The following is an 18,816-nucleotide window of genomic DNA, read 5'->3' as shown; positions in this document are numbered from 1 at the left end:
GCGACAACTGCTCATTTCATTGTATGCTGACGATATGACGTTGTACATTCACAGACCGCAGGAAAATCTGAACCCACTACTGCGCGAAATAACCAAATTTGGGGCCATCTCGGGGATACAGATAAATTGGACGAAATCTGCCCTCTTCCCCCTAACGGATAAGACGCTTCGGTTCCCCCTAGACTACCCACTGCTATGGGAAGATGATGAGATCAAATACCTGGGGATCACAATAACCAGAAACCGGGAAGCCCTGATAAGGGCGAACTATGGTACTGTCCTGGACAAGTTAACGGATAGCGTCACTAAGTGGATCCACCTCCCACTGTCCATGGCAGGACGCATATCACTGATTAAGATGGTACTCCTCCCTAAGCTGTTATACCTATTCACTAATATTCCATACAGCCCTGGATCTCACTTTTTCCACGCCCTTGATTCCCAGTTATCGAGACTAATATGGGGGGGAAAACAGGCGAGAATGAAATTAGGAACACTAATGTTGCCGTACCACCAGGGAGGATTTGATGTGCCGAACTTTAGATTGTATTACGACTGCGCACAGGGACACTTTGCCGCTTACTGGCTCCACCCACCTCCCTTTATGGCACACCTGGCCGTGGAAGACGGGTACATGAGACCCGAGAAACCATCGGGCTATCTTTACTCGGAGGCCCTTGCCTCAAGCCGTGACCCCTCCACAGTGGACTGCACGGTGATAGCCTGGCGTAGAATAGCGAAACGTATGGAGGTCTCCTTCTTATATTCCCCTCGCATGACCCTGGCATATGACCCCCGATGGAGCATCACACAGGAAGAAATTGGCCGCAATCTGCTTACCAAGCTAGCTCTGCATACATGGGGGGACTTATACATTCAGGGGCAGTTTCGCAGCGCAGCCCAATTCTTTGGGGAACATGCACCCTCTATCATGGATACATTCCTATACGTACGCTTGCGACAAAACATTAAGTCCGCCACACCCTGCTTCCCTGACGAGCCGGAAGTCATGGCTCCTCTGCACGCTCTTCTGCAAAATGACGCTCCGAAACATGTGGTCTCCATGCTATACAAACATGCTTACGCGGCTCCCACACCTCCAGAGCTTAGGGCGAGACGAGATTGGGAGGAGGACCTGGGTTCCCCACTTTCGGACGAGCAATGGGAGTTCAGCTGCGCACATACGAACTCAGTTACTGGGAATGCCCGGCTCAGATTGGTCCATTTAAAATTTTTGCACCGCTTATATTACACCCCTGCTAAGCTACTGCGCTTCGGTCTGCGGGACAATGACCGCTGCTTACGATGCAAACGGTCCGGGGCAGACTTCATTCACTTGGCATGGACATGCCCAGCAGTCGCTACTTACTGGATTGCGGTCTTCGGAGCTATGTCTGCCATGATAGAGGTGGCAGTCGAGCCCTGTCCCATAATTGCCCTGCTCGGCCACTCCACCCCGGCGATCAAGAAACACCGGAAGTTTTTTGCACTGGGATTTCTTCTAGCAAAACGCCACGTGGCATGTAGGTGGGGTAGGGGGAGGGCCCCCAAATTCAAGATTTGGCTAAATACCATGGCCACATGGCAGGAACAGCTACACAGCTATGCTGAACTTTTGCCCCATAAATCACGCCCAAAGGACCTATGGGGCCCGCTTACGGCCTATTTACTTCGGACCCAGTCAGATGACGATTCCGTCCCTGATGACCGGGAGGGAGGGGGTGGCGCTGCGCTTCCCTCTGCGCCCACAGACACAGGCGATCCACACCCTGCTGCCCCCAATCTCTGACTACACTGCACGACATAGAGTATAGATACATGTGGGGGAATTGTCCCTGACCCCGGGCACATGTCAGGCGAGTGCATGATTGAGGGACACACCCGCTTTGAGTGAGCGGGGGGTAGAACATCTGCCCTCCTGGCTCAGGCGGTATACCCACCCTGCCTTTAGAGACTAGCACACACTCTGGCTTCTTGGCAATTCCGCTACTGCACAGACACGAGCACAGTTTGCACTTCTCCCCCTCCCACGACACGCTTCTGCATCAATGCACTGCAGAGCACTCTAGCTGCTGACATGAGTGGCCTCACTTTGCGGGCCGCATTATGAACTTGCTCTGCGCTGGCCTGTCCTCTGCGCCACATACTATGTATGGTGGACTCATTGTGGGTGGGGAACATCCACCTTTGGATTTCATGATGTACTACGAACAGTTATAGTTACGTTAAAAATGACAAAATGAGACCTCAATTGTCCAATGTATGCTAAAGATCTGTTATTTTCCTGGTTAATGACGTATCCTTTGACAGCTACAGGCACTTTACATCGCGGCCGGCCCTGATGGGTTGTAGGCGACATGCTGTGTTAAGCAAATGTTTCTATAGGCATGAGCAGCCGACGGGACAATCGCTTGCTGCTGAAGCCTCCGGCCTGCCTCCTCAGGTTGTAGGCGACTAAGCTGTGTATTGTTACTGTGCTATTTCAATAAAGGTCTTCCAAAAAAAAAAAACACTTAGCAAATACAGTACATGGGAAAGAATAGGCTTTTTCAGTAAATTACAGGTAAGTTACTTTTTACGTTACTTTTCTAACTCAGTGCTGGATACCTAGATTCAGCACTGGGACATTTCCTGTAAACAGGTAAGTAATTATGGTTTGGTTATTCGCATGATTGTTAAAGAATTTCTTTAGATTTCAAAACTCCACACAGTCGTTTTTCGAAAGAAAAACAGTGCATTGAAATGAATAGGCTTTTTCAGTAAATTACAGGTAAGTTACTTTGTAGGTTATTTTTCTTACTCAGTGCTGGATACCTGGATTCAGCACTGGGACATTTCCTGTAAACAGGTAAGTAAATACGTTTTGGTTCTTTGTGCGATTTTGAAAGAATATTTTTAGATTTCAAAACTCCACAACTTTTTGGAAGCAAATGTTATCCTCTAGAGGAAAAACAGGTTATCGGTTCACAGGTAAGTAGTCAACTGTGGGAGTTAAGGGTCTGGAGTTAGACTCAGGGGTCCCCCAGGGTCTGCACTGTTGTTGCACCCTCAACTGAAAGAATTGGCTTGGTAGTTTGGTTTGCCCTGTTCCCATGATGCACTGGGCCAGGGACAGACTAATTTGCATATAGCCAGGTTCTGAGCTGGGATGGTGCAGTGAGCTAAAAAACGGTGTTGGATTAAGCCCTGATCTCTTGACTGGGTGAGAGTATTCTGCTTAATTCAGAAACGCTGTCCTTCACCACCCCTTGTTATTTAATTATTTTGTCCACCATAAGCGTGGAAGGGTATACTCAGACGTGAGTCCCTTGCTCATTGCACCATCAGGATTCAAGCAAGCCGGGGCGAAGATGGCTGAAATGCCAGAAACCTGTCCCCGGTAGCTTGTTTCCTTCCCAGTGAAAGAATTGGCTTGGTAGTTTGGTTTGCCCTGTTCCCATGATGCACTGGGCCAGGGACAGACTAATTTGCATATAGCAAGGTTCTGAGCTGGGATGGTGCAGTGAGCTAAAAAACGGTGTTGGATTAAGCCCTGATCTCTTGACTGGGTGAGAGTATTCTGCTTAATTCAGAAACTCTGTCCTTCACCACCCCCTGTTATTTAATAATTTTGTCCACCATAAGCGTTGAAGGGTATACTCAGACGTGAGTCCCTTGCTCATTGCACCATCAGGATTCAAGCAAGCCGGGCCGAAGACAGCTGAAATGCCAGAAACCGGTCCCCGGTAGCTTGTTTCCTTCCCAGTGAAAGCATTGGCTTGGTAGTTTGGTTTTCCCTGTTCCCATGATGCACTGGGCCAGGGACAGACTAATTTGCATATAGCCAGGTTCTTAGCTGGGATGGTGCAGTGAGCTTAAAAATGGTGTTGGATTAAGCCCTGATCTCTTGACTGGGTGAGAGTATTCTGCTTAATTCAGAAACTCTGTCCTTCACCACCCCCTGTTATTTAATTGTTGCACCCTCAGCGGCACTAGGGCGGCCGGGTGCAGAGTTTTGAGGCCCAATGTTATCCAATAGGGGATAGGGAGCCCCCGGTTGCTGGCACCTGGCAAGCAGGCCACTGGGTTGTGGGAGGAAAGCTCCTAGGGTTAAGGTCAAGGCGGGTGCAGAGTGGGCTGGATTTGCTGTCTCTGGCTGCTGCCAGAGGTTGCAGTTGAACAAATTCGGTGTTCACAGGAGAAGCAGTCTTTGGAAGTGAAGGCAGGCAGGTCCTCCAGGGTTTTTGAGGTTGCTAGCTGCAGGTCACACTGGGATTTCGCAGGAGCAGGTTCGAGGGGAGGCAGGCCGGTAGGGCTGGGCCAAGTCAGTGGGCGACTTCCTCTTGTTAGCTGGCTGCACCGCTGTTCGGCTATTATTCTTGTTGTCAGGCTGGATCTGAGGAAGCAATGTTCAGGGTGCCCCCTAAATACTAGATTTAGGTCTGTTACAGGTAGGTAAGGGCAGGGACCAATGGGTCCCTTCCCTGGGGTGGGTAGACCCCCTATCATGCCACCCTCCAGTGGGAGGGGGCAGGAGCCTGTCCCTGGTTGGTTGGGTCCCCCCATCCTCAAGATGGAGGGGACTCAGAGTTGTGCCTCACCTCGCCTCCCCACCTGAGGGGTGGAGTTGGCAGAGGTGGGCACACCTCTTTCCCTCACTTGTTTTTCCCGCCGGCTCTCCCGCCCAAAGTGGGGGGTAGAATCCGTGGGGACCAGTTGCTGAAAGCAGCAATGATCTGGGGAGGCTCACAAAGGCAGCAAGCCTTTGGAGCTTCCCCTTCGTGAACCCTGCCCATCCTGGGGGAGGAGATTTGGCACCTCGTCCCAGGATGTACATTGTTTCAGACCCCAGAGAGCAGCAGGCTCTCGACCCAGGGGTCCAGAAACATGTCTTGTGGTGGCAGCTGAAAGCAGACACTCAACCTGGAAACTAGTGGGTGGTTAGTTTTCAAGGGGCATCTCTGAGATGCCCTCTGTGTGCATTTTTCATTAAATCCCACACTTGTATCAGTGTGGGTTTAATGCGCTGAGAAGTTTGATTCCAAACTTTCAGTTTTCAGTGTAGCCATTATGGTGCTGTGGAGTTTGTAATGACAATCTCCCAGCACCACATACTCTTAATGTCAACACTGCACTTACAATGTCTAAGAATGGACTTAGACATTAGAGGCTCATGCACCTGTACCCTCACCACTGGCATAGGGCATCCAGCTAGAGGGGTGACTGATCTATGCCAGGGCAGTGGGTTGTAGGCATGGCACACAGGGGTGTGTGCCATGCCGACTCTTTACTTTGTTCTGTACCAAAACACGCAGCCTGCAAAGGCAGTGTGTGTAAAGGTACAGTGCCTCTAAGAGTGGCACAATAAGTTCTGCTGCCCATAGAGGTCTTCCCTGGTCACATTGCCCTGGGTACATGTGGCACCATTTGCCAGGGGCTGACCTGTGGCCAGAGATGCCAATTGGGTTAGTTTTGGGGAAAGAACACAGGCCCCGGGAACCTGATTGGCAAGGACCCAGGGCACACCAAGAAAAAGTGTGTCAGGAGTCTAGCAAAAAGTGTGGGGGGGTTACTGCAACAGAAACCCACTTTCCTACACAAGCCCCCTCAAGCTCAAAGGCCAGGAGACTCTGCCAAAGCGGGAGAATCTTCCTAGACTTTCGGGCGAGGAAGAGTAGAGGAAGTGGTTTGAAAGTTGCAGGGCCTAACCTGCCTTACATCCTTCTGCCCAAGTCATTCCCTTTGGGGAGCTGGCCTACCTTAACAGTTTCAGGACCTAATTCCCAATGTTCCTTTGCTTTCCATTCCTCTTTAGTGTCTTCACCCCATCTTTTTAGTTTGGGTTCAGAGGTGCCCACCTCTGCAAATTCTAATGTAGCCAGGGCAAATCCCAGCTTACCCACAGAGGTCACCCACAGCTTGAGCGACCCCACCATGACCAATAGGGTCAGGGGGCCTAACTTGCTCTTTGCCAGGGGTTAGGCCACCATGCCATGGACAGTGCTGCCACGAAGGCTAACAACCTGCAGAGGCTGCTGACCGCTGTCACTGCCCAGAACCACATCTTTAGCTCCTGACTGGTAAGTGAAGGGGCTATCTTACAGGCTTCTTAGGGCTCTGGCTGTCTGTCTGCTGTTTTAGGGTGGGGCATGACTACACTTGGTAGTGAACACCCTTTCTCCACCCTCTGTTCTGCCAGCTGGGGAGCCACCAACTCAGGCTGGACAGTTGCCTGACTAGTCAGGTGACTCTTTTTGTTGGCTGTGGGGGACTTTACCAGTGCCACTTTTGGAGTTCTCCCTCACTGGGATAGAATCTCTGTGGCCCACTGGAACTGTGGCTAACAGTTGCCCACCTTTCCTACACTGTTTCTTCTTTTGCTTTTGGGGCTTAGCTGCCCCAACTGCAGGTTGAGCCTCCCCCGGTTTCTTGGGTGAGGTCTGGCATTGGACCAGACCAACCTCTGAGTGGTCATTCCCCAGGAGACAATCAAGGGGGAGGTCTTTACTGACTGCCACCTTTCTCCATCTAAGGAAACCAGCTATTGCTAGGGGCACTACAGCCACAGCCCTAATCGTGACACCTTCTGGGACAGCCCTTACTCTTTTTGTTTCCCCTGGGACATACTGGTGTGGGAGCACCAACCTGTCATGCACCACAGTGTGACTGGCACAAGTTTCTCTTAGGGCAGTGGCTGGGATTACATTCACCAGTAGGTGGTGGAAGTGTTTACTCCCCACTGGAATTTCCAGCTCACCTTTGGGCCCATTTTCCAGTTGAAGGCTAGATGGACTTCCTCATCTGAGGAACCATCCTCCAAAGCTACACTAGTTACCCCTGGAGCTGCACTAGGGGCTTTTCTTTTAGGACAGCGAGGGTCCTTGGTGTGGTGTCCTTCCTTTTGACAGTTGTGACACCATACTCTGTTGGGATCCCAATTCTTACCTTGGTGCCCTGTTTTAGCTTGTGAGGTGTCTTTGGGCCCACCTTCCTGGACAGGTTTATGGGGGCTACCTGGGACTCTTACTTTTATCTTTAAGGGGTTCACTATATTTCTTCTGAGGAGGCTTTGTAACCCCTTTCTTTTGGTCACCCCCAGTGGACGTCCTAGTTACCCTTGTTTTGACCCAGTGGTCTGCCTTCTTTCCCAATTCTTGGGGAGAAAGTGGACCTAGGTCTATCAGGTACTGTGGCAACTTTTCATCAATGCAATTACTTAATATGTGTTCCTTCATAAACAGGTTGTAAATTCCTTTAATGTCATGCGCATTGTTTCCAGTTAACCAGCCACCTAGTGTTTTTACTGAGTAGTCTACAAAATCAATCCAGGACTAGTTTGGGGTTTTGTGAGCCCCCCTGAATCTAATTCTGTACTCCTCAGTTGTGAGTCCAAATCCCTCAATCAGAGTTCTCTTCATGAGGTCATAGGATCCAGTATCTGCCCCAGAACGGGTCAGAAGTCTATCTCTGCAGTTACCAGGGAACAGTATTCAAAGGAGTGCCCCCCAGAAAGTCTTCTTCACCCTTCTGGCTTCACAGGCCCTCTCAAAGGCGGTGAACCACTTGGTGATATCATCACCCTCCTAATATTTAGAAACAATCCCTTTGGGGATTTTAGGATCATATGATTGCTCTCTATCCTTATTATTTTGCTTGCTGCCACCATTGATGGGTGCTAAACCCATCTCCTTTCTTTCTCTATCTAGAGAGAGGAACCTGGTCTTTAGATCCAGTCTTTTGGCCAGCCTTACTAAAAGACCGTCCTCCTCATTGAAGCTGTCCTCAATGTCCTCACCAGAACCTGAGTCACCTGTGTGGCCTCTAGGTCCCCATGGTCTGATTCTTGGAAGTAAGGTAACAAGATTTCTTTCTTCCCTAGGAAGTGGTGGCAGTGGGCACCTTTCTCCATCCCCCTCACCTTATTCTCCCTCTGACTGTTCATCACCATTTTCAGAGGGGTGGGCCTTTGAATACTCAGCCAGTAGCCCCTGGAGACTTTCTTTGGTTGGACGAGGGCCCATTGGTATATACTTATTAATTTTACATAAGGACCTTACTTCCTTGAAAGACAAGTGAAGGTAAGGGGTGAGTTCAAGGTCCCCAACCATGTCCTGTATGTCATTATGGTTATCTTCACTAATAGCTGCATTCTTATTTTGAGACATTCTAACAAAAAAGTTAGTTCTAATCCCTCTACCCTTGACTACAGAGACATTTTATTTTCTAAAATTCTAAAGGGACTCAAGCAATGCCCTAACAAGACTTTTAGTATTTTTGTAAAAATGCCAATTTGAAAAAAACAGTATTCTAAAGGCAATTTAAGAGTTTGTTTGTGTGATCAGATGGTAACGAAGTAGTCCAACAAATGCAGGTTATGTATCCCACCGCTGATCCACTAATATAGGAAACTGGTTCTATATATACTACACCAGAATGAGGTGTAGTGTGTATGGAGTCCCGGTGACCCCAAAGGTAGGCAGAGGTTAAAGTTAGATAGAACCTTACTCTCTATTTGTGGTAGAATGGTCGAGCAGTAAGGCAGTATCGGAGGACAGTGTTAAGCATTTGATGTACACACTCAGTCAGCAAATGAATTCACACACTCAAGAACTGAACTCTAGGCCAATCGTTTTTGTATAAAAAAATATACATTTGTTTATTTTTAGAATTAATCAAGCCTGGCACAGGTAAGCATAAAATACTGTTCAGTAATAAGTTGCTGAATATAGAACAGTTTGAAAATGCAATAGAATGTGTACTTTGTTTGATTTACAGGGAATGCCGCAGGTTGCAACACTTAGCAAATCTAGTACATTAGAAAGAATAGGCTTTTTCAGTAATTTACAGGTAGGTTACTTTTTTACGTTACTTTTCTAACTCAGTGCTGGATACCTAGATTCAGCACTGGGACATTTCATGTAAACAGGTAACTAATTACGGTTTGGTTATTTGCATGATTTTTAAAGAATATCTTTAGATTTCAAAACTCCACACTCGTTTTTTTAAAGAAAAGCAGTGCATTGAAAAGAAAAGGCTTTTTCAGTAAATTTCAGGTAAGATACTTTGTACGTGACTTTTCTTACTCAGTGCTGGATACCTTGATTCATCACTGGGACATATCCTGTAAACAGGTAAGTAAATACGTTTTGGTTATTTATGCGATTTTTAAAGAATATTTTTAGATTAAAAAAAGTCCACACTTTGAAACTTTTTGGAAGAAAATTGTCAATGTTATCCTATAGAGGAAGAACAGGTTATCAGTTCACAGGTAAGTAATCGACTGTGGGAGTTAAGGGTCTGGGGTTATACTCAGGGTTCCCCCAGGGTCAGGGATGCAATGTTGTTACACCATCAGCGGCACTTGGGCGGCTGGGTGCAGAGTGTTGAGGCCCAATGTTATCCAAGGGGGAAAGGGGGCCTCCCGTTGGTGGCTGCCTGCAAGCAGTCCACTGGGTTGTGGGAGCAAAGCTCCTAGGGATAAGGTCTGGGCAAATGGGGAAACAAAGCAGCACATAAGGTGCACCCTCAGCGGCACTGGGGCGGTTGGGTGCAGGGTGCTGTTTCGACGTCGGGCGCCCGGTTGTTTTCTATGGAAAATCTCGGTTTTGCAAAAGCACTGCAGGCAGGGAGACGAAGGACTTCTGGGTGCGACCACCACTTGGAGAAGTAAGTTTGGAAGTTTAGGGGTTGGTTAGACACCGTCGGTTTGGGCACATAAGGCCGTGAGGCGACGGGTGCAGGGGTGCCTTTTGTGGTCGGATCTTCTTACCAGCTCCAGGTCGCGGTTATTGGGGCATTCGGGATTTAGTCTGCAGGCGTCGGCTGGAGGCAGGTCAGGGGTCACCGGGTCTCGGGTCAAGATCGCGGGTGCCGAGTGGGCTGGATTCGCGGTCTCTGGCTGCTGCCAGAGGTTGCAGTTGAACAAATCCGGTGTTCACGGGAGAAGCAGTCTGTGGATGTGAAGGCAGGCAGGTCCTCCGGGGTTTTTGAGGTTGCTGGCTACAGGACACACTGGGATTTCGTAGGAGCAGGTTCGAGGGGAGACAAGCCGGTAGGGCTGGGGCCAAGTGAGTGGGCGTCTTCCTCTTGTTAGCTGGCTGCACGGCTGTTCAGTCCTTCTTCTTTTCTTCTTGTTGTCAGGCTGGATCTGAGGAAGCAATGTGATTCAGGGTGCCCCCTAAATACTACATTTAGGTCTGTTACAGGTAGGTAAGGGCAGGGACCAATAGGTCCCTTCCCTGGGGTGGGTAAACCTACTATCCTGTCAACCTCCAGTGGGTGGGGGCAGGAGCCTGTCCCTGGTTGGTTGGGTCCCCCCATCCTCAAGATGGCAGGACTCAGAGTTGTGCTTCACCTCGCCTCCTCCACCTGAGGGGTGGAGTTGGCAGAGGTGGGCACACCTCTTTCCCTCACTTGTTTTACCCGCCAACTCTCCCGCCCAAAGTGGGAGGTAGAAACAGTGGAGACCAGTTGCTGAAAGCAGCAAATGGTCTCTGAGGCTCACAAAGACGGCAAGCCTTTGAAGCTTCCCCTTCGTGAACCCTGCCCATCCAGGGGGAGGAGATTTGGCAACTCGTCCCAGGATGTACATTGTTCAGACCCCAGAGAGCAGCAGGTTCTCGACCCAGAGGTCCAGAAACATGTCAGGTGGTGGCAGCTGAAATCAGCCACTCAGCCTGGACACTAGTTGTGGGTTAGTTTTCAGGGGGCATCTTAGAGATGCCCTTTAGGTGCATTTTTCATTAAATCCCACACTGACATCCGTGTGGGTTTAATGTAATGCAAAGTTTGATACCAAACTTCTCAGTTTTCAGTGTAGCCATTATGGTGCTGTGGAGTTCGTAATGACAAGCTCCCAGTACCACATTCTCTTAATGGCAGCACTGCACTTACAATGTCTAAGAATGGACTTAGACACTGTGGGGTTACAGGGCTCATGCACCTGTACCCTCACCACTGGTATAGGGCACCCAGCTAGAGGGGTGACTGATCTATGCCAGGGCAGTGTGTTGTAGCCATGGCACACAGGGATGTGTGCCATGTTGACTCTTTTTCTTGTTCTGCAATAAAACACGCAGCCTGCAAAGGCAGTGTGTGTGTAAAGGTACAGGGCATCTAAGGGTGGCACAATAAGTGCTGCAGCCCTTCGAGCTCTTCCGTGGTCACAGTGCCCTGGTTACCTGTGGTACTATTTACCAGGGGCTCACCTGTAGCCAGAGATGCCAATTTGGATAGTTTTGGTGAAAGAACACATGCCCTGGGAACCTGATTCGCAGGGACCCAGGGCACACCAAGAAAAAGTGCATCAGTAGTCTGGCAAAAAGTAGGGGGGTTACTGCAACAGAAACCCACTTTCCTACAGGCAGCAACATCATTTACAAAGCTGGGCATGTTTTATTAAAACAGCGATTGATTGTTTTATACTGGTCAACATGATTACTAACTTCTCTAGAGATGTGTTTTAGTTTCTACTTTTAACTAACCGTAGCTTCTTAATTTTTGCACTTCTTGAGCTAAAATCTGGCTATATCTGCTCTTGCTGTGTTTTTTGTTACTCTACCTTTCACACACATGCCCGCATAAACACACGCACACACGGCAGAAAGTGAACTGACATGCTGGATCAAAGTTGAATGTGTTGAATGTCAATGCTATTCAATCTTCAGGCTTGCTTTACAAAAATCACTTTAATTGGTGCTGTAATCTTCAACCCTCCAAGTCTATCTTATGCTTGGGCTGTTTGAAATGATCTGCTGTTGGTAACAATAGAGTGAACTCTGTATTCTTATTTCATGCTTGGTCTTGTCAGTATATTATTAGTATGGAGCACTGCAATTCAGTGCATGCATCTCCTATTTATTAGTATTTTTTCACTTATGGTATTTATTATAGCAATTTTACTCAAAGCACTTTACAAACAAAAAGAGACATGGTACAAAGAAAAAACATGCAATGACAATGAAAAATGTTCTCATTCATGTAGCCCAGTTCTAGATGCTAACTGAAAAGGGTGAGAGCTCAGCAATTTTCTACATGTATAAGTTTGATGTTGCCCTCATAGAGACAGACAATTCATAGTACAGGAGAACAAATGAGCAAAAGTCTAGTGAAGCTCCTAGAGGTTTAGGAATGGACAAGGGAAACCAAGCAGTTGAATTGGAAATTTAAGAGGGAGTATTAAGAGAAATTACAAAACACAAGTAAGGTGGAGCCAGTAAGTGAACACATTTGAAAACACAACAAAGAAATTGAAACCTAATTGTTAAACACAGGTAGCCAAAAAGTTGTGTAGGGTAAGATGTGTGAGATGCGGAAATAGAGAATAAAATGTGAGCAGAGATGTTAACAATAAACTGAAGTGGAGGTATTATATATTTCGGGCGCATCCATAGAGCAAACAGTATTATGATACAGCAGAACAAAACTTAAAAGCAGAAGTTTCAAAGAAGAAAAGGGAATATGTGAATGGAATTTGCATTTATTGTATTAATGAAAGCGACAAGTTCTCGAAATAGGCAGTATGGTGAAGAGCGCTTAGGGACGAGGCAAACTCAGCTCCAAATCAGGTGCAGATGTAGAGAAGTGTAGTAGATATGGAGGAAATATAATAGCAGGGGGTGGAGAGAGATATGAGACTAAATAAAGGAGAATTTCACATGTTTGGGGTTACATTTAAGGAAGAGGGTGCACATGCAAACCTCAACTGCAGAAATACAGGCATAGATTTGAGTTTACTAACATGCCATATATAGGAGTTTCAGATTGACCCATATACACAAAATAACATGTATTCCGTCTTTCGCTTTGATACTGTTAACTAAAGTGCACACAGACTAATGCCTGAGTTAATAATTGCTATGTGCACAGGATTTCTTTCTATGAGTGCCATAAGAATAAAACAGCGGATGTTACATTACCAAATTGCGTGGCTAAACTCAATTTCTACATCTGAACACTTATATTCTTCTCTCACTGCAAAAATCTCAAAGCCTGCAACTCTCCAAAGCATACAGAAACCCCGTTTGCATATTTCTACAAAATCATTTGTATTAATTAGTGCCACAAGTGGCATTCATAACGCAAATCTAAAAATGTAAAGCATAATTTGGATCAGAGAATAGTTATAAATACTCTTTTCTTATTATTGTGATTTGCTTATTTGCAGGTTGTTTCCAGTATTGCCTGGAAATGGAAGAGTAACCCAAGATGATTTGATCATTGGGGGGTATTTCATTCCCAAAGGAGTGAGTATTGCCTATGTTTGTGAAGTCGAACACCAAATAATTTCTGTGTTTGATGGATGGTAATAATTGCATGCTAGGGTTTGATTGGACTCACAGGTAAATATAAGAGGTGATCATTTGCAGAAACCTGTGTGTCTTTTACAGCACCTGTATTTCAGATATAAATTCACCATTGCCAACTGTTCTTATCTACTACTCTCTAAAATGTGTCAATGGAGGTAAACAAGATAAAACAGTTACAAAATAAAGGAAAATGGTGAAGATAAAGTTGGAATAGGCATCAATATAATATTTTACAGTCTAATGGTATTGTTCTTTTCTGTTTCTAAGCAATATGATGTGATGACGTTGGAAGTAGACACAATTAGATGCCTCCTTCGTTTTCATGTATCGTATTAATGCAATGCTCCTGCCAAACATGTTTAAAAGTACCTTAAAATGTATTCCTCATTGTTGGGATTTTGCTTGAATTTTATTTTTGAACACTGTTAATTTAAATAATTTTTGGTCTTTTCATGTGATGTTCCCCAACCTCACTTAATGAAAGATTAGCACCAATTTCTGCGTCCTTCGTCATCGATTTGTACTGACTATATTTTGAGATAAGCAATGGGCATTCCAGCAGTGATGTTTAACTGAACTTACAGGTGCAGCTTTTGAAGACAGCTAGAACACTGCACCGGTCTTAGCCTTTATCCTTCAATAAAGCTTTTTAGTAGTTTGAGAAGTAAAGGGCTGTTAATATAAATCAGGCAATGCAATTTACAGGGTAGCCCATTTGTCCACACATTAAGGACCAGGACACAGTAAGTAAGGGTAAGTAAGTTCTATTACAAATTAAGGGCCAAATTGATGTGTATAAATCTCAAAAACACATTGTAAAGTTACAAAATCACAGAGGGTATGCCAAAGCGTTTAATGAAATTAAGTCTTAGTAGCATAAAGCATAAAAGAAATTCAGTTGCGACAAAACAGAAGATAAGAAATAGGATCTGATGATCCGTGTACTGGTTTCCATCCTCCTGTCTATGCATGAATAACTCTAAAGTCGCCTAAACCTGTCTGAAAATAAAGTTGGAAAAATTGGGGAAACTAGTTAAATCAGGGATAGCAGGAAGGTGTCAGCATAGTGGAGACTTCAGTAGAAGTTCTCCAAATCTAGGCAATGCAGAGCATAAAGCAACACAAAGAGAATTAACGGAAAGAAGTCTATTCCACTTGCCAAGTATCCCTGTACCCATGGTGTCTTCAAACAGCATAATATCTCTTTTAACAAGCCAGCGGTTCTGAACAACACCAGGGGCTTATTTGACCCTCCTAATACCACCGTAATACAACAAGTACAGCCCCTGATGTCTTTTTCCTCCTGGAATGTCGTGGGATTGCCAACTAAAACTACCTCAACTGACTGGGCAATGTTTATTGACAAATATGATATCTGGTCCTTCCAAGAAACCTGGTCACCGACTCCCATCTTTTTCCCAGGTTATCTTATTTTTTATAAACCAGCGCAAGGGGGCCAGAAAGGCAAGCCGTCTGGCTGACTCACGTGTTGGGTCTGGCAGTCAGATGGATGGGTGGTGCAGGAAGTTTACATTGATAGTCCTGACATGTTGTTTTTGCGTATTAGGAAGGCTGACGTGCTAGACACTCTGGTATTTAACGTCTATGGCAGAGGGATGCCTGGAGGTAGAGCTTCAACAGTAGTTGCAGACCTTGACAAGTTTTTAGGTAGTCTGGGGGGCGGCTGCAACTTAATAATAGTGGACGATTTTAATTGCACCTTTGAGCCCCTCGACCATGATGATGGAAATCTCAGTCTGGAAGAAGACGCTCAATGGAACATCCCACAACTAAACCTAAGCCCCATCAAAAAGTGGACTGAGGCTGCATTACAGCTCAAAGGGTTATGTTTGGAAAGAAGCCTCAGAGCGGTCAACGGGAGGACGCATTCGGATAGCAAGGGCACCAACACATTCAACATTGGAACTAGAAGTAGTCGTATCGACTATATACTTCTTAATGTTGAACTGTAGTCACTTAAGCTAGACATGGAGATCCAGGAGTGGAACGAAATAGAGCACAATCCGCTAATCTTAACCCTTAAGGTTCCGGGCCTATCAAGTAGTGGTTCTAGGGTTGCTCAGGAGAGGTTAGTGGAGACCGTACTCTTCAATGATATGAGGCGAGTCAGATGGGCTGGGATGGTGGAGAACATGGGCGATGTAGCTGAGATTAAATCCTTGGTTGGTCACTTACTCTCCATCTTACATGATTGCGACTCCCAGGAGGAGGTTAACCGTATTATCGCAGAGGTTCATAACGAGCTGTTTGGGAAACGTAAAAAGTTTTTTATCAAACCCAATAAAAAAAACAAGGGCCCTATCCACCAAGTCAGCCGCCTGATATAACAAAACCTGTAGGGAGGCATACAAGTTATTGGCTAAAGCCATTAGATCACAGGTAACGGGGTACATAAGAAAAGCAAGACTTAGGTATAAGGCATCCCAGCAGCAGGCGAAGAAGGACTGGGATGAGTCGCAATGGCATGATTTGCTTGTTGCAAGCAACGAGAATAATAGGATCCACTTTTGGCATCCTGTTAAATGGGGCAGCGGAGCGACTTCCCAAGTACCCACAAATCATGTCGCCCCTGAGGTGTGGGTGTCTCACTTTCAGGATCAGTTTTCAGCCACTAGTTGTAATGTCCCTCCCATCTACCAACCCAAACTAATATCAGTGCATCTTTTACTCGCCTCGAGGTGGAAAATGTGCTAAAATCAATCCCACAAGGCCGGGCACCAGGGCCAGAGTGTATCCCGGCTGACCTGTTTGTTTCGTATCAAGAGCACTGGGTTCCCTACATAAAATTCCTTGCAAATGCAGTAGCTAGTGGCGCACCTACTCACAAAACGTGGTCCGGTGCTGAAATTCTACCTATACACAAGAAGGGTGATCGTTCACTACCAGGCAACTATAGGCAAATAAGCCTAATTTACTCTATCGCAAGGCTTGCCTTAGTAATAAAACAGGCTTGGATAGACCAGAAGGATATTCTTACCCCATTACAGGCAGGTTTCCGTCCCCACATAAGCACCATTGACCAGGTGTTCAGGTTTGTTCTTGTGTATTGGAAGGTAGTCGCCATAGGAGGTGGTACGATCTACGCGGCCTTTGTAGATCTTAAGACCACGTTTGATCTAGTCCCACGCACAAAACTGTGGAGTGCCCTTAAGGCTCTGGGTATGCCCTATGAATTACTGAGTATCCTGGTCAAACTGCATGAATCAAATTACGCGCCGGTCCAATGAGGGAAGCAGGGGAATGTCACCAAAAGGTTTGCGGTAACCAAGGGTGTCCGTCAAGGGTGTGTACTGGCCCCAACCTGGTTCTCACTTTTTATTAACAGGGTGGTCGACTATTTTACATCCCAGCCTACTGACGCTCCTTTGCTGGCAGGAATGAAAATACCACTGCTCATGTTTGCGGATAATACCCTTTTGCTCTCCAGGAACCAAAAAAGCCTGCAGGTTGCCCTAGAGCGTTTCAGGGTTTTCTGCCGCGAGCATGAGCTTGAGGTAAACGTGGACAATACGAAGTTCATGACGTTCCACAGGTCAAAGGCCGTGAGGGGGTGGGTACATATGAACAAATTCCCCTTGGAACAGACTGACACCTTCACTTATTTGGGTTTAACTCTGGGGAAGAAACTGAGTTGGAAATCCCAGAATGAACTGCTGACACTCAAAACATTCCCATCTTGCAGGAGCATTGTTAAAAGAGCATAGGCTTTCCAAGACTAAGCCCATAGCCCCAGCACTTAAAATATATAATCTTAAAGTAGGTTATTCAGTGTTGTACGGGGCGGAACTATGGGGTTTTAACGACTTATCCTCCTTGGCGGCTGCCTAAAACAAATTTTTAAGAGCTTTGACTGGACTTCCTCAGTCTACTCCACTGTGGACTTTATATCTGGATTTGGGATGTAACAAAATCATGGATCAGGCACGGTTTAGACCGGTAGATATCTAGAGAAGACTTTGGACCACTCTGGAGCTCTCCCCATATGCCCAAACTTTTTCCGAAGTCAGGGCGTTGTGTTCCACACCTAAAATACACTGGATAAGGAATCTAAAGCACACTCTGATTAGTATGGGGATGAGCAAACTGTGGGAGGGTCCAGAAGTTGCTACTCTCCCGGCTAAAAATGACTTAAAAGCAGCCTATTGGAGTATGGGTAGATTGCACCAATTTACACAACACCATTGCAGCTCCTTGACACGTGTTTTTATCGATCACAAACACGAGCCAAAACTAGAACCATACTGGGACTTCATTACAAGACCTACTGACAGAAAGTTGTATCATCAGTTTAGGGTGGGTTCTCTTCCTACCAAAGTGTTTACCAAAAGCTGGTACCCCCCTAGAGATGACAAATGTCCTTTTTGTCCAGCCGAGATTGAGTCACTAGCTCACATTTTCTTTGTATGCCCTGCCTATAGGTCACCTAGGCACAAATGGCTGAAACCTATTTGTCCAGCCGAGATTGAGTCAATAGCTCACATTTTCTTTGTATGCCCTTCCTATAGGTCACCTAGGCACAAATGGCTGAAACCTATTTGTAAGAACATGGGCATCAGAGTAGCTAGGGAGACTCTTATGATTTTGAAAACCAACACTGATCACCCTATTGTCATAGCAGTGGCTAAATTTCTGAGTTGGTTGGGGGTCAATCGAGCGAAAAAGTTGAGGGCTTGCTAACACAACCCCATACTTAATATATAGTCTATGCCCCCCCTGTAGCAGCTACTTCCACCAATTTGCCATAGTCTACAGTAATTCACATGTATCATGCCCAAATTCCTTTATTGTCTTTTATGCCGGTTGTAAAATTTCTGTGATTTTAGCTGTTTATATGAAGTATGATCCATTTTACAGACGATCTGAGGTAATATCACACTGTATGAATCTCTTATCTATTTTATTCATTAGGTTATTTTAACGGTTTTACTGTTTATTGGTTACAGTGGTCATTGTGGTACGGTGCTAGGCCATATATTTTATTGATGAATGTTGTATTTTATGATTTTTTATTAATCGAAATAAAGACATAAATAAACTGAAACTAAAACTGAACTGTAACCCTCAAAGTCCAAGACATTCTGCTCTAAAGGCCTAAGTGTGAACACCAAATAATCCCACAAAACATTTGAGAATTCCACGTCACTGACTGCAGTAGTTTCCACCTTCTCACTGTACAAATTGGCAAATTCACTCTATTTTTCCCATCATACGGGTTGAACATCAGGACAACCTTGGATATGTCCACGTTTTTGATACGACATGAAAAGGAAGGAGTCTTCTCTTAGTTCATTAATGCCTCTCATACTTACCAAAAGTTCTCCTCCTGGACCTCATCATATCTAATACACCATATGCCTTTTACTGACTTTACAACAAAGTAAAATAGGAATTAAACGTTATAAGCCCCCGAAGAAATTCTATACCTCTCTGGCACCTAAACCCATCTAAATAGTTTAGAGGTTGGGGGAACTAGTGCCATCTTCTAAAATACCATGTATTGTAATTTTGC

At 45.9% G+C, this 18,816-nt stretch overlaps 1 protein-coding gene across 2 annotated transcripts in view; it reads left to right on the top strand.

Annotated features, from left to right (window-relative positions):
• Positions 1–18,816, top strand: part of CYP27C1 (cytochrome P450 family 27 subfamily C member 1) — a 252,242-nt gene that overhangs the window by 180,800 nt on the left and 52,626 nt on the right. For both annotated transcript variants that reach the window (XM_086957149.1, XM_086957150.1), the window contains one exon: positions 13,145–13,223. In XM_086957149.1, coding sequence (XP_086813275.1) covers positions 13,145–13,223 — 79 coding nt within the window. The remainder of the gene's footprint in view (positions 1–13,144; positions 13,224–18,816) is intronic.

The sequence above is a fragment of the Lissotriton vulgaris genome, chromosome 2_1, assembly GCF_964263255.1.
Source record: "Lissotriton vulgaris chromosome 2_1, aLisVul1.2, whole genome shotgun sequence".
NCBI classification, from domain to species: domain Eukaryota; kingdom Metazoa; phylum Chordata; class Amphibia; order Caudata; family Salamandridae; genus Lissotriton; species Lissotriton vulgaris.
This window is presented reverse-complemented; position numbering and strand designations above follow the sequence as displayed.